Source organism: Tupaia chinensis, unplaced genomic scaffold (genome assembly GCF_000334495.1).
Source record: "Tupaia chinensis unplaced genomic scaffold, TupChi_1.0 Scaffold145659_1, whole genome shotgun sequence".
Lineage (NCBI taxonomy): Eukaryota > Metazoa > Chordata > Mammalia > Scandentia > Tupaiidae > Tupaia > Tupaia belangeri.
Genome location: NW_006205516.1, coordinates 1,743,008 through 1,758,955, shown reverse-complemented (window position 1 = coordinate 1,758,955; position 15,948 = coordinate 1,743,008). Strand labels below are relative to the sequence as shown.

Genomic DNA, 15,948 nt, shown 5'->3' with positions numbered 1-15,948 from the left:
ACCAGCCCCTATATGCCTTTTTTATTTCATTTTTAAAATTGCTATGGAGTACATGCTTGCCAGAGAGACAGGCAGGAAGCATGCCCCCAACAGAGCATGGTAACAACTCAATCCTTTCTCTTTCATTTCTCCATCCAGTCAGGATTTTGGGCACACATGCATATATGCCCAGCATATTTTTCAAGCTGCCAGAGCCAGGACTCAAACTGCATTTGGCCATGTGGTATCCTGCTGCCTTAACCACGAGGCTACTGGACTGGCCTTTTTTATATCATTTTCCAGTAATTGTTTTCTAAATTTTATAATAGTTTTAGCCCATGGCTCACTGGAAATTTAAAAGTCCTTTGCCACAAAAAGTTTGAGAAACACTAGTCTATGTGAGTTATATTATGGGTCTCTACCCCATATAGGAATGATCCCTAACCACCATCCCCTCCCACACACACACACACACACACACACACACACACACACACACATACACAATATCCATCAAGAGGGAAGGAACAAAATTTCTCCAGCCTCAAACATAGAGTGCCTTTCTCTCTCTTCTCCACCTAATGAAGATGCATATCCTTTAATGTGCCTCTTGAATACCATCTCCTTTGTATGGCTGTCTCTGACAACTGAAGTGAATATTAATCTGTTTCACTGAATTTTTAAACCCCTTCTCCTTTTCTGTATGCTCTTAAAATTTCATTCTTACCTTACCATTAGCTATGTACATTTCTAGGTCTTGTTTACAATAAGATTCTAAGCTTCTTGAGGATAGAATCCAAATCTTATTTTACTATTGTTTCTCTTCAATGTCTAGCATAATCAGTGTTTATAATGCATTTTCTACTTGTCGAAGACATTTTATGCCAGGTAACAAGAATTCCCTTGTTGATTCATACAATAACAATCCCATGAGTTTGACAATCTTTCATTTTTTTAGATAAGGACACTGGGCCTCTGTGGCCGATATAAGATCACAAAACTAGTTATAAGTAGAACTTAGATTTTAATGTGTGTTCTTTGACTCCCAATACCAGCTCTTATTTCAAGAAAATTATTTAATTTTACTTCTTCAATAAGTTTATTGAACAGAAACCTCTTGGCATAATAGAACAATTTTTAACATGGCTTCATTACCTTCACATAATGCTTTTTGGTTGTCTTCATATCACTTTCATATGCTTAAAGCAGTGGACTCTTACAAGGACTGAATAAACCTAGATTTAATGAACAGTGGGGTATATGTTTAGTTTTATACAGTAGCTGTTAATCAACAAGAAATCAAAGCAAAGTACATATGCTCTTCAAAACTTCTGGAATTGAGTGAATCTTGGAAATAAAAATAATTATTAGACAATTAAAAGATTATTGTAAACCTTTGAAATTCTCATTTTAATCATAAAGTATACAATCTATGTAGAAACAGATGCACAGGAATAAAATATACACTTTCAGAATAGCCCAAGATAGCATATACATATATGTCAGTATAATTATATATCCAAACAAATACTTGGCATTTAGGCTTTTTACTACCAAAGGTTGAAGATTTTTACTTTTAGCAAATGATAAAGCATCTTGTTGTTTTTCATAATAATGTGTTCTACTTAAGCACTCTGCAGAACAATGTAGTCAGAACCTAAACCTAAAGCCATACTACCCAGGTTTGAATCCCAGCTGTGCCACTGATGAGCTGTGTAACCTTCGGCAAGTTGCTTCATCTGTCTATGCCCCACTGTTCTCATTTGTAAAAGGGGATGATAATATACATACCTCACTGGGTTGCTGTGTAGTGCTAAGAACAATGTTGATCACATCGTACATATTCAATAAATGTCATCATTACCTTAATTAGTTTAACACCTTTCAAGATACCTAAGAATTTTAGTCTCTCATTTGAGTTTCCTTGTTCAATATAACTCATAGTTCTCTCCCTTAAGAAGGTTATGTTTAAAAATTAATGAGTTTCTGTCATCTGGAGCCTTTTGACAGATAGATGTTTGGTTCCTGGGTGATAGGGCCATCAAAATACCTAAATCAGTTATACTATTCTCATCTAGCTTTGAAAATTCTGTGATCTATTCTGAGAGATTTGACAGTTTCTATTCTCTAATTTTCTTGCCTAGGGTGTGACAGGTGCACAATAACTTTTCATTTCCATGCTGTATTATAAGGTAATCTTTTTAAAGCCATTTTAAGTGACAATTAGGAATCCATGTGAGTTAAAATTCACCAGTGTTATCAATGTGAAAATAACTGAATTTAAAGTGACAGTCACATGAATACATGCCTTATATTCATAGCAAAGTTCCATTATATGAAGGCAATAACAACCTTAGTCCTCTACTGGTGCCTGGCAGATTTTTTCAGTTATAGATCACAAGATTCATCCTATTTTCAGAACAGTTAATGTGAAAAAAAAATCTTAGAATCAATGAAATACGGTATATAACCATATGGGGAAAAATAGGATCTTTGAAGTGAGTTGAATACTTCTTTGTTTTTTTCGATGCTGCATGTAACAGTAATAAACTATTGAGGACATGAAATGAAGTTCACTTTTATTAGGTAAGTAGATTTTTTTTAATATGATAAAATAATCAGTGTCTTTTTTTCCATAGAATTACTTTCTGCTTTCTTCTTCAATGGATAAAACTGTCAGGTTATGGCATATTTCTAGAAGAGAATGTCTTTGCTGTTTTCAGCATATAGATTTTGTCACTGCCATAGCTTTCCATCCAAGAGTAAGTAGCTTTATATACTTTTGTTTGTTTGTTTGTTTGTTATGCTATAAGGAAGATGAGTGAAACTGGTTTCCCTCGGGGGCAAGGAGGGGCGGGTAATTGGACTACAGGAAAAATTTAATAGCCATATAGTTAAGAGCAACTTCATTTCATGTTCTATTTTTGCTTTGAAAAGGATAAATAGGCTCTCGTTTGAGTTCTCTTTTTTCAATATAACTCATAGTTCTCCCCCTTAAGAGGGTTATATTTAGAAATTAATGAGTTTCTGCCCACTGAATATAACATTCACATATTCAAAATATTACAGTGAAAAAGTCATCCCCAATTTTTCTAAAAGAGGTCTTTTGTCTTAGGGTGTGTGTGTTCGCTGGAGAGACAGAGATACTGAGAGGGAAAGTGATAAATCACTCACTGAGGGGATGGCCACACTGCGGTCCCTTCTCCTCTGTTCTCCTCCTGGGATCTTGGGCATGTACATATACACATTTGGCACGATTTTCAAGCCAACAAGTCCAGGACTTAAACTGCGATTGGCCATGTGGGAGTCCAGCAACACAACTGCCATGCCATCTGCTGGCATCAATACCGAATTTTATAGATCATGCAGAAAATAAATAAATCATCCTAATAAACATGAGAGAGATTGGAGATGGGAGGACAAAGAGGAGAGCAGGTGAATAAATGAAAAAGGGAAATATTGGGTCGTTGGGAAAGTCATGATGCATTTTTTGCATAGAAAAATACGCCATGACTTTCCTGACGACTTAATATATAGGCCAGAATAGTTGAGGGAAGGTTGGTAGAGAAGAGACAGAGAAAACAATTGAAATAGGCAAAGACCAAAATTCATTACAAGATAAATTGAATTTCTGTTGTTAGCAATGATGTCCCTTCTGATTCATTTTCAATGTAGAAAATTCTTTAATATCTTTCTTCTGGAAATAAATTATTTCATATGATTTCAAAGGAGAAAAGTATGTTGTCATAGAATTATAGAACTATTGTACACCTTTATAGGATAGAGCTACCATGTTCCTAATGTTAAATTAGCCTTGTTTTTGTAACTGCAAGCACAAGAGAAATCACATGTGGGTGCTTACTCTACTAGCTAGATTAAAATAAGTGGAAGACTTGAGCTGATCATGTTCTTGTCTCTGTACTCTTTACTTTTTAATACAACATTTCAATCATATTCGCATTTCTTTCTCTTTTCTCCCACATTAAGAAAGAAGACTGGCCTTTTTTTCAGAACAGTTTTTCTCCCTGAGCAGGCTTATAACATAGGCAGTAATTCTAAACTCTGATAAGATTTGGTTAAAAATTTTTAACGTTAAAAATTCTTGATCTGTGGTAACTCCTTATCAGTTTTGACTACAAAGCCATTAGAGTTTTCTTTTCTGAATTACATCTCACCCACCCCTGAAAAGATGCAGCAGAAAGATGGATTTATCCCTATCAGATAACTGAGCTAGTTCCTTCCCACCACGTTGGATAAGTCTTGACACATTTTTACATAGAAAAACACACACACAAATCATGACTTCTGACGACCCAGTATTTTAGTTTTATAAAGTATCAAGATGGAAGGAGATATTAGGGTGTAATAATTATAGGCCATTGTAATTAAGGTTTCTGTTCACTTTTCTTTATTTTTATTTTATTTTATAAACTTAAAATTTCTACTTCTAAAAACTCTACTGACCTAAAGGGCTTTTGAGAGGAGCCAAGAAAGAATGGAATGTTGTCAACATTTTCTTAGGCAGTATAGCTATTATGTTACCTGGGAGAAAGGTAACATACTTAGAAATAGCAGAATTGTGGTACACACACATGCATACATACATGTGTGTATGTATGTATGTAAACAGAATTCTGGAATAGAAAACCAAGATGAAGTGTTTTTGCTTGTTTAGCTCTACTACTGGAAGACGTTGAGTAGAGCCTACTATATGATAGCCATAAAAATGCCCATCATGGGGCCAGCAGGTGATGTGGTGGTTAAGGCACTGGACTCCCACATAGCTGACCATGGTTTGAGTCCATCAGGCACATGCCCCAAATCCCAAGAGGAGAAAGGATTGCAGCATGGCTATCCCCCTGGGGGTGATTTCTCACTTTCTCCGTCTCTCTCCAGTGAGCGTACACACCCTATGGCAAACAAACAGACAAAACTAGGTTAATAAAAGTGAAAATTTTTTGAAAATGCCCATCATTTGTAGATTGTGCTTGACCAGTTTCAGAGGTGAGTAAGAATAATAATCTTGAATGGAGAAGAGAATCCGTTTCTTATTTCAGTCTCTCAATTATTTAATCTTTAGATCTTATGTTGCCAAAAATTAGACCAGTTTAGTGGTAGAACGGGTTTAGTTTAAAGCAGAGTTTTTCAAACATGGCACTGTTGACATTCTTTGTTATAGGGAGAGGGAAGAGTGTCCTATACATTGTATTATGTTTAACAGCATTCCTGGCCTCTACCCATTAGATGCTGGTAGCATCCCACCATACCCCCAGATGACCAGAAATATCTCTGACATTGCTAGATGTACCCTGCCAGGTCAAATTGGCCCATGGTGAAAAGCCCTAGTATGAGATTGAGAATTTGAATAGTGAAGTGATTCTTTGCTGTCAGTCCCCCCCCCAAAAAAAATACTGATTCTGTAGACTACTAACTGTTACTCTTTTATCTGTTACACGTATCCCAGAGGAGGTAATGCTGTAAGATAGTATTTCCCAAAACATGTTGCTTGAAAGTGCTAGCCCTATTAGATGTTCCTGCCTGACCACCCCCTGCCTAAAAAAAGTTTGTGGTTAAATAAGTTGGAATACTTTACCCCTTGGGAGATTCAGAATGCCAGTCAACTGAGAATCCTGTTTAACTTTCGATACTCAGAATTTCTCAGATTAGAACCTTCTTCCATGCAACTAAAATACATTATCTACTGATATCATACCTTGGAAAAAGCAGTTTAAGGATATGATAAAGTGATTAGACTATCGTTTCTCCAAAATTAATCTGAAGCTTCTAATTTTTTTTAACTTTATTAATTTCAATTTGACCAGAGAGGGAAGAGTGAGAGAAAAAGAGAGAAAGTCAGAAAGAAACCGCCAGGTCTGGGACTCCAACCATGGTTGGCCACATGGGAGTCCAGCACCCTTACCCACCACGCCACCTGCCAGCCCATCTAATTGTAATTATTGTTTTTAATGCATTAAAATAAAGCTTGCTTGAATATTAATAATTTTTATCTACATTTTATGTTATTTTAATAGATATAATATTTTGATTTGCTAATGAGTTTTTCTTGATGTGGTGAAATATTTCTCTGTTGCCACCTTTTAAGGATGACAGGTATTTTCTAAGTGGGTCTTTGGATGGAAAGCTCCGCCTTTGGAACATACCTGACAAAAAAGTGGCTTTGTGGAATGAAGTAGATGGTCAGACAAAATTTTTCACAGCTGCAAATTTCTGTCAGAATGGCAAATATGCAGTGATTGGGACATATGATGGCAGATGTATTTTCTATGATACAGAGGTAAATGAATATCTCGTGTGAATTACATAATTGAATATAGTCATGTGTCACTTAATGACAAGGATATGTTTTGAGAATTGTGTCAGGTGATTTTATCATGCAAATATCATGGAGTATACTTACACAATCCTAAATGGTATAGCCATCTAATAGGATACACATTTCGGCTGTGGGATCACTGTTGTTTACATAGTCTAATGTTGACTGAGACATCATTTGGCACATGACCATAGTTATTCGTAATTCTATGAACTTGGACAAGTTGTTTATCCTCTCTAGCCTCTAACTGCCTTCTATGTAAATTAGGACAAATAATACCATATTCATTTCTTCTAACTTACAATTGTAATTCATGATTTCTTTTTAGCATTTGAAATACCATACACAAATACATGTCCGATCTACTAGAGGCCGCAATAAGGTTGGAAGAAAAATTACTGGTATAGAACCTTTACCTGGAGAAAATAAGGTACTGTAATATTCAAACCCGTTTCTCTTCATAGTATATGTAGGCTTAAAAAGAGTTAGTTATTGATATCTAATATATTTCCTTTCCTATGAAATACTAGTTTTGAGGTATATTTATGTAACTTTTTCTTTTATTTATTTTTAGATACTGGTAACCTCAAATGATTCTAGAATCAGACTTTATGATCTGAGAGATTTGTCACTGTCCATGAAGTATAAGGGTTATGTCAACAGCAGCAGCCAGATCAAAGCAAGTTTTAGGTAAATATGCAATGAGAAGTCATCACAGGAGATCAGAACATTGCTCCCTAGACCTATTTTTCCATTGGTTTGTGTTGTATATTTATCTGGGATTTTTAGTTTCTTTGCACGTTATAGCTGGTGTCTCATTCTGTCATCATGCAGAACTTAACCTTGTTCACCTGTGTGGTAGATAGAGTTAGAATTGTATCTGTTCTGCAGATGAAGCAACCAAGACCCAGAAAAATAAGTTATTGGCTTAAAGTCAGTTAGTTGGAGAGCCCAGTTAGAAGACTCTCAGCTCCAGAATTTTTGCTTTTCTATTTTTATGTAAGCTTTCTTTTTAACAAACATTCTAATGGTTTAATTGTAACTTAATATCCTAACATAATAAGAGTTTTTTTGGTTTTGGTTTTGTTTGTGTGTATGTGTGTTGTTTTTTATTTTTTATTGACTATAAACATAGGATTTGTTTCCGAATTTTCAGTTGTATTCCATAGATTTCTGTGCATAGCCTTATGGGAACACTACTCTTTTTATTTAACTTTGTATCTTTGAAATCAATAAGTACAAGTCTTCCAACTTTGTATTTTTTTTTTATCAGACACCATTGAAATTATCTGGACTTGGGCTTTTCTTAAAAGTCTTAGAATTACAAATTCAGTCTCTTATAATAGATCTATTCAGATGTTCTATTTCTACTTGATTCAGTGTAGGTAGTTTGTGTCACTCTAGGAACTTGTTTTCATGGTGTATGTTTTTCTATCCTTACATTTTCATACTGTTTTGCATCTCTGGATCTGCAGAGTCTCAGTTGGAGACAGCATATGTAGGACCTTGTTTTGTTTTGCTTTGTTTTATGTAGCCTATCAGCAGGTAGTATAGTGCTGGATCCCACGTGGTCTACTTCATGGTTCAAGTCCTGAACCCGGTGGCTTGAAAATCACACTGGGCACATGTGCATGGGTGCCCAAAATCTCAAGAGAATTTAGAAGGGATTGCAGTATGGCCATCCTACCTGAGTGATGCTTTTTTACTTTCTCTCTCTCTCTCTCTCTCCAGCAAGTGCATGTACCCTTAAAAAAAACCTTTTATGTAAGCTTTTAGTATGATTCTTAATGCTGCCCCAATCAATTGTCTTTATTTTATTCTTATAGTTTGGGGAAGAGGTACAAAAGCTCAAATACTATTCTAATGTCTAAAAGCACAGAGTCCTATATTTATACTTTCATATATCATAATGATTTGAACTCTTAATTGGGAATCTTCAGGCTCTTTTTTTTTTTTTTTGAGAGGTTTTTGCTCTTAGGGGTCGTGTGCTTGCCAGAGAGACAGAGAGCAGGAAATCATCCCCCCACTCACCCCAGGGAGGATGGCCATGCCGCAATCCCTTCTCCTCCATTCTCCTCTCGGGATCTTGGGCACACACGCACAACGCGCCTGGCGTGAGTTTAAGCCGCCAGGTCCAGGACTCGAACCACGGTCGACTAAGGGGAGTCCAGCAACATAGCCACTATGCTAACTGCTGGTCCCAGGCTCTTTTGATGTAGAGTTACCTGACTATTTTTTCTTTCTAATGCTTTTTTCTTTTTTTTAAGAGAGATTTTTGCTGTAGGGTGCATGTGCTCACCAGAGAGACAGAAAGCAAGAAATCACCCCCCAGGGGGAATGGCCACTCCACAATACCATGTCTTCCATTCTCCCCTCCGGATCTTGAGCACACATGCACACACGCCAGCCTGAGTTTCAAGCTGCAGGTCTTGGACTCTAACCGAGGTTGACTTCGTGGGAGTCCAACGACGTAACCATTATGCCATCTGCTGGTCCCTTTTTCTAACATTTTTATCAGATATTCCTTTCTTCTTGAATTACCCAGTAATTCAGTTGATAAAGTGCTCCGCTAATGTCTTTCACCTCTTAAGACATTGTTCTTCCCACTATGAATCATCTAGCGTAACAGGTATTTAGAGCTCTGATGAAAATATAAATGTCTGCCCTCCCCACCTCCCACTCCCTTCAGACCTATACATTCAGACCCTTTAGAGAGAGGCTGAGAGTCTACATTTTCAACAAGTTCTGTTCAGGTATTGTCTTAGGTATTATAAAGTGAGAGATACTGATAGGAGGAAACCTAAATGAAAGCACACACAGAAAATTTGATTTTTCTTTCCTTTCTTCCCCAAATTTAGCCATGATTTTACTTACCTTGTTAGTGGTTCAGAAGATAAGTATGTTTATATATGGAGTACTTACCATGACCTAAGCAAGTTTACTTCAGTCAGGAGAGATCGTAATGACTTCTGGGAAGGTATTAAAGGTAAGCAAATGTCTGTGTTTTGTTTTGTTTTTAAAGAGGTTTTTGTGGCACATGCACTCGCTGGAGAGAGAAACAGAGGGAGAGGGAAGGTGAGAAATCAGCCCCCAGGGGTATGGCCACACCACAACCCCTTCTCCATTCTCCTCCCAGAATCTTAGCCACACACACACACATGTGTCTGACCATCACTTTGAAGCCACCAGGTCAAGGACTTGAACTATAGTTGGTCATGTGCAAGTCCAGTGGTGTAACTACTACACCATCTGCTGGCCCCACAAATGTCTGTTTTTGTGTGTCTTATGAGAGAATAAAATTAAACTGGAGATGTATTAGAAGTAAATTTTCTATAGGTACCATCTGAGAGGGACATTGTGGCAGTTATGACTATTGATATTTTTACTTTATATTTGGCTTTGCTTGTTTGGTTTTTCTATACCAAGGAACAACTTACTGTGGTCTAAAAATTGAGACATCATGGAGTCTCAGAACTTGTATATGGCTTTTTTTCCTCAGATTTTTTCCATAGGGCACAGGCATGAGACAGAGAGGCAGAGGGAGGGAAAGTAAGAATCAACTCCTGGTGGGATAGCATAACAGAATCTCCTCCATTCCACTCTCAGGATTTGAGGCATGCATGCACATGCTTTTAAAGCCACCAGGTCTGGGACTCAAACTGCAGAGTCAGCCATGTGAGATCTAGCACCTCAACCACCATGCTTCCTGCTGGCCCTGTTTATATGGCATTTTATTAAGAAAATATGTTTAGGTTGAGCCAGCCTGTTGCCTGGAAGGCACCTGGACCAAACATGGCTGGCCTCAGAGTTTGACTCCTAGACCCAGCAGCTTGATAACATGCTGGTCACGTGTACATGCATGTCCAAAATCCCAACAGGATGTAGAGATGGAGGAGTAGGGATCATGGCATGACTGTGTCCCATGGAATGGGTTGTATTCTCTCTCCCTCTCTTTCTCTCCAGAGAATGCATGCATCTTCTGGAAAACTTAATATGTTTTTTAAGGTTTTATATTGTTTAGTTACACTTTTTTTTTTTTGAAGAGGTTTTCACTATAGGGCGTGTGCGCTCGCCAGACAGACAGAGAGAGACAGAAAGCGAGAAGTCACCCCCCAGGGGGGATGGCCACGCCGCAATCCCTTCTTCTCCATTCTCCTCTCTGGATCTTGGGCACGCACGCACACACGCCTGGCGTGAGTTTAAGCCACCAGGTCTGGGATGCAAACCACGGTCGACTACATGGGAGTCCAGCGATATAGCCATTACGCTAAGTGCTGGTCCCTAGTTGCACTTTTTTTAAGAGAGATTTTTGGTATAGGGTGCACACACTCACCAGAAACATACAGAAAGCAAGAAATCACCCCTCCGGGGAGATGGCCATGCCACGAGCCCTTCTCCATTCTCCTCAGGATTTTGGGCATGCACACACACACACATGCCTGTCGTGAGTTTTAAGCCACCGGGTCCAGGACTTGAATTGTGGTCACCTACATGGGAGTCTAGCAACATAACCAGTATGCCATCTGCTGGTCCCTGATGAGTTACTTTTATATTAGTTTTAAATGATATGGCATATGACCTGTACTGATATATTTTTTTTTTGCAAATTTTTTGTCTTGGTGTTTAATAAGAAATTTATCAGTTATGCTAAAGAAAATTTTTTTCCCAGCACATAATGCTGTTGTTACATCAGCCATTTTTGCTCCAAACCCAAGTTTAATGTTGTCTTTGGATGTGCAAGCTGAGAAATCAGAAGGGAGCAATAAAGATGAAGATGCTGAAGTTTTGGATACCACACCCTCTGGTAGGTACTCATATTGTACTTGTCCTACATTTTTCTAGCCAGCTATTAGTACCTTCATTTACCTAATATTGGGCACAATGAGATTTTCATGAGTATAAAGAATATTTCTTGTTTACATCCTAATAGTTGTCTGATAACCTTTTTTGAATGTTCCAGTACCATATTTCTTACAAGTTTTACTTCCTTTTAAATTCACTGTGGTATTAAAAATGAAAATTTCATAAATTCATAATTGTTTATAGGCAAACATTCTCTTTAGATAAATGTAAACAAGATATACAAATATAAAATGTCTTTATTATCTGTCTCTCTTACTAGATTGTAATCTTTAAGAGGTCAGAGACTTTATGTATTTTATTTATTGTTGTGTTGCCATTGCCTAGCAAAATTCTTGCCTACATCTAGTAGGTTCTCCATAAACATTTCATACTAAGTTAATTAAATGATACTAAACTCAAATGAAAGCACAATTGTTTTCTACTTGCCACAAATTTATAGCTTCTTGAGTTAGGTAGCTATGTACAAGCCTGTACTTTCTTGTTATTTGTAGCATATGCTTTGAGGAAGAGTAGTAATTCCAGTTATTTAGAATGCTCATATAAGAAGTGAAAAGAAATTGTCAAAAACTAGTTTTGAGTTCCAATTGGTTATATAAAAATAGTCCCTACTAGTCCTTAAGAATATGGTAAATTCATGCAAGTTTGAACCACTTATAGGGAAAATATTTGCATTATTTAAAATCACTTGCAGAATAGTTTACCAAATGTGTTTTTTACTCTCTAGACTACAACCAGGCCTTTTAGAGAGTCATAACATTACAGTAATAGATACAGCATACAAGGTTGCTACTAAAAGTATTTGAATGTTGGCAAGTACTCAAATACAGTCAATCACGCACTGCATGTTTTTAGTCTACAATCCTATAAGGGTATAATAGGGTCTATTATATAGTCTAGGTACATAGTAGGTTTTACTGTCTAGGTTTGTGTAAGTACACTCTGATATTTACACAATGAAAACGTCATCTAACAACACATATCTCAGAACATATTTCTGTCATTAAAGTGACACACAGCAGTACTTTTAATCTCAAGTAACGTCCTCTGTAGTAGTAATTGCACTATCCATTCAATACACTATTTCTCCTGCCCATGAAAAGGAATTTTTTTAATTGCCTGAGGGGCTGTGTGCTCACCAGGGAAAGACAGGGGTTGAGAGGGTGGGAGAAAGCACCGCCAGTATGGTGTGGTCATTCCACATTCCCTTCTCCATTTCTCCATCCTGCTGGGATTTTGTGCAAGCACATACATGCACCTGGTGTGTGTTTCAAGCCACCAGGGCCAGGATTCAAACAAGTTGGCCATGTTGGATCCAGCTCCCTTAACCATTAGGCAACAGGTCTGGCCAGCCCTGAAGAGGACTTTGATAACAAAAATGAACTTCACTCTAGCATCTGTGTCAATTACAAGATGTAAAAATAAGCCAACTCCGAATTATCAGACTTTTGCAAACTGACTATTTGGAAATAATGCTTTCTTTTTATTTATTTATTTATTTTTGAGAGGTTTTTGCTATAGGGTGTGTGTGCTCGCCAGACAGACAGAGACAGACAGAGAGACAGAAAGCGAGAAATCACCCCCCCGGGGGGGGTGGCCATGCCGCAATCCCTTCTCCTCCATTCTCCTCTCGGGATCTTGGGCACGCACGCACACGCGCCCGGCGTGAGTTTTAAGCCACGGGGTCCTGGACGTGAACCTCGGTCGACTACATGGGAGTCCAGCAACATAGCCATTATGCTAACTGCTAGTCCCTGGAAATAATGCTTTCTTAATTGCCAGAAGTCATATATACTCAGCAGAGGAAGAGGTAGAAATCACCCCCTAATGGGATATGGTCACGCTGCAATCCCTTCTCCATTTCTGTATCCTGCCAGGATTTTGGGCACACATGCATATGTGCCTGGCATGTTTTTCAAGTTCCCAGGGCCAAGATTCAAACCACGGTTGGCTATCTGGAATCTGGCTTCCCTTCACCACCAGACTATGGGACTACCCTTCTATTTACTTTTTTTCTTCTCAGAATCAAATCCAGCTTCTCTCTTCTAAATCAAGTCATTTTTCTTTTTTTTTCCCCCAGCGATACTTTACATTTTATATAATCCCTTTATACATTACACAGGAAAATTTAGCTTTGATGATTGATTGCTAGTGGGGGTGTGCACTTACTAGAACAAGAGGGACAGAAAGGAGGCATCCCTGTGGGGAATGGTCATACTTCAGTCCTTTCTCCATCTCTCCCTTCTTTCAGGATCTGGGGCATGTATACATGCACCAAATGTTTCTCAAGTCACCAGGTTTGGGATTTGAACCACATATAGTTGGCCATATGAGATCTGGCTGCCTCAACCACCAGGCCATGGAGCTGGCCTGGAATTTTTAGCTTTTTAAATAATTTGAGGAAAAATGAAAAATACATTTTAGTTTTAAAAGCTTTTCAAAAATGTACCATGTTGGGAACCAGCAGTTAGCGTAATGGCTATGTCACTGGATTCCCATGTAGTCGACCGCGGTTCGCGTCCCGGACCCGGTGGCTTAAAACTCACACCGGGCGCATGTGCGTGTGTGCCCAAGATCCCAAGAGGATAATGGAGGACAAGGGATTGTGGGTATATGGTAATATCTTTGACTAGACTAATATATAACGTATTATTCTGGGAAAAATCTGTGTTGTATGCTGTACAGATGTACAGTGAAAATCTCTCAAAAAAAAAAAAAAAGAAAGAAAAGGAAAAAAAAAAAACCAGACTTGTCCAGCTGATCCCAGTCTGCTCCAGTCCTGGAGCTATATACCACACCAGTCTTTTGCCATGAAATGAAGCATTAGACCTTGGCTGCTTAGGAGTAAATTTAGGCATCCATGCCCCAAGGGATTGTAATATCCTCAAACCAGGGAAATACCACCTAAGACAAAGTAAGTGAAAGTGAGCTTCGGAGAGGTGAGGTACAGCAGGATCAAAGGGGTATGTATAGGAGTCAGCCAGAAAACAGAGACTAGGAAGACAATCCCCCACCCAATAATTGTGATGATTGTGCCAGTGGGCATTCCTTTAAAATTAACTAAAACAATTTTTTATGCTTTTAAGGTTTTGTGAAGACAGATAACACAGAAGTTCTTCTTTCTGCTGACTTCACTGGAGCAATCAAAGTGTTTATTAACAAAAGGAAAAATGTATCTTAATTTGATATGACATTTAAAATAAACATATGAGTACGTTTCTATATGTATCAGAACCGAAAAAAATATTATAGTGTTTCAGGCTAACATCCTTTTTTAATTTTTATTGAAAGCTGTTCAAATATAATATATTTTTTTGAGAGGCAGTGTTAATGTTCTAGGAAACTCTGGGCTGATAGACTAGAAAGGAATGTGGCTAGATTAACATTGCCAAACATTAGGCTTTATGTTTTGTTATATTTGTGTTTTTGTTATATAATTATGAACATGCACAGGGTTCTGCATGAAAAGATATTAATATATTAATCACATGTGTGTGCCTTTTGGTTACATGCACTAAATCTAACAATTAAATTATTTCAGTGGCTCTTTTGGCCTCTTACTGGCGGGGGGTAGTCTTGTTTCTAGCTTAAACAATTTATTTAGTCTTGTTTCTAGCTTAACCAATTTATTTTGCACAAAATTTCATTTTTAAGAAAAGTATCTTTCAACGGAGTTATTGTTTTGAAAATGTTATACAGATTTTCAATAGGTCAATAACCGTGTGTAAATGGTTTTTTATAAATTTCTCAATTTGGGGACAAGAATTTTTTTTTGTGGTCTAAATTGTGGACTTAAGATTCTTTTCTTTGTATGTGTATTTATAATTTTTTTTCTTTGCCACACTGGAGCACAATGTTTCTATGTGAAGAATTCTTTTCATTCTTTATCCATGAGCACCAGGATTTGCTCACTTAAAAAAAAATTAAGCCACATTAATGAGTGAGTCTTCTTTTTTACAATAATGTAAAAATGAACTGTTTACATTTTTTTTATAGCATTGTAGTTTTTAAAAATTAAGCTGTTTTATTTTGTGTTGTTGAATTTGAAAGCCTTTGTAAATATTGATATGATGTACCAATGAAATAACATCTGGGGCAATGGAACCCTGATTATGTTGTTGATGGTTAGCATATGTTTCTGAAAATTAAATATGTATTATTAAAAGTTGGTCGCCAACACTTGTTAAAGTGACTTTATTTTCAGATGATTTCACTAAATCAAAGTAAGAAAGAAAGTTAAACCTTTCTTTTATTAATTTGATTTGTAACAAATAGAACGCCAAATTTTGGCCCCCTAATTTATAATGCATCAGCTACATGCCTCTTTTTAAAAATTATATGAATAGTTTTAAAATAGACACTGCTAAAAGTTTACCTATGTGCTTGTATGTTCTTTACAGCATTTGTTTTCAGTATGTAAGTGGGAAGCTGGGGAGCCATGATCCTATCCTTGTTAATATAGCATGCTCTTGTAGTGTCTTGGGCTTTTTAGTTAATTCCATTTTGGTTATCGTAGTTTTATCCTGTGCTGCTGTTCTTCCTCTTTCCAGTGCTGTGTGCTCTCCCTCCCACCCCCACCCTGTCCTTCCTTTCCTCCTCCTCCTCTTCTCTTCTGTTTATCTCTCTCTCTTACTTTGGCTTCCTCACGTTCCTATATTTTACCTGACAGATTGAATTATTATGCCATTGACTTTCTAATAACCAGTTACAGTTTATTTAGTTTCAAGCTCCATGTGGCAGGTATCATCAGTCCAGTGTTTCTTTTTTGGATTTGA

The 15,948-nt window shown here is 37.3% G+C and overlaps 1 protein-coding gene across 1 annotated transcript in view; it reads left to right on the top strand.

Moving 5' to 3' along the window:
- WDR44 (WD repeat domain 44) overlaps nucleotides 1–14,736 on the top strand; it is a 146,875-nt gene extending 132,139 nt beyond the window's left edge. The window contains exons 14-20 of the mRNA XM_006168268.3: nucleotides 2,619–2,741; nucleotides 6,083–6,274; nucleotides 6,642–6,743; nucleotides 6,888–7,003; nucleotides 9,172–9,299; nucleotides 10,983–11,117; nucleotides 14,260–14,736. Coding sequence (XP_006168330.1) covers nucleotides 2,619–2,741; nucleotides 6,083–6,274; nucleotides 6,642–6,743; nucleotides 6,888–7,003; nucleotides 9,172–9,299; nucleotides 10,983–11,117; nucleotides 14,260–14,354 — 891 coding nt within the window. The 3' untranslated portion in view covers nucleotides 14,355–14,736. The remainder of the gene's footprint in view (nucleotides 1–2,618; nucleotides 2,742–6,082; nucleotides 6,275–6,641; nucleotides 6,744–6,887; nucleotides 7,004–9,171; nucleotides 9,300–10,982; nucleotides 11,118–14,259) is intronic.
- The last annotated feature ends 1,212 nt before the right edge of the window (nucleotides 14,737–15,948 follow it).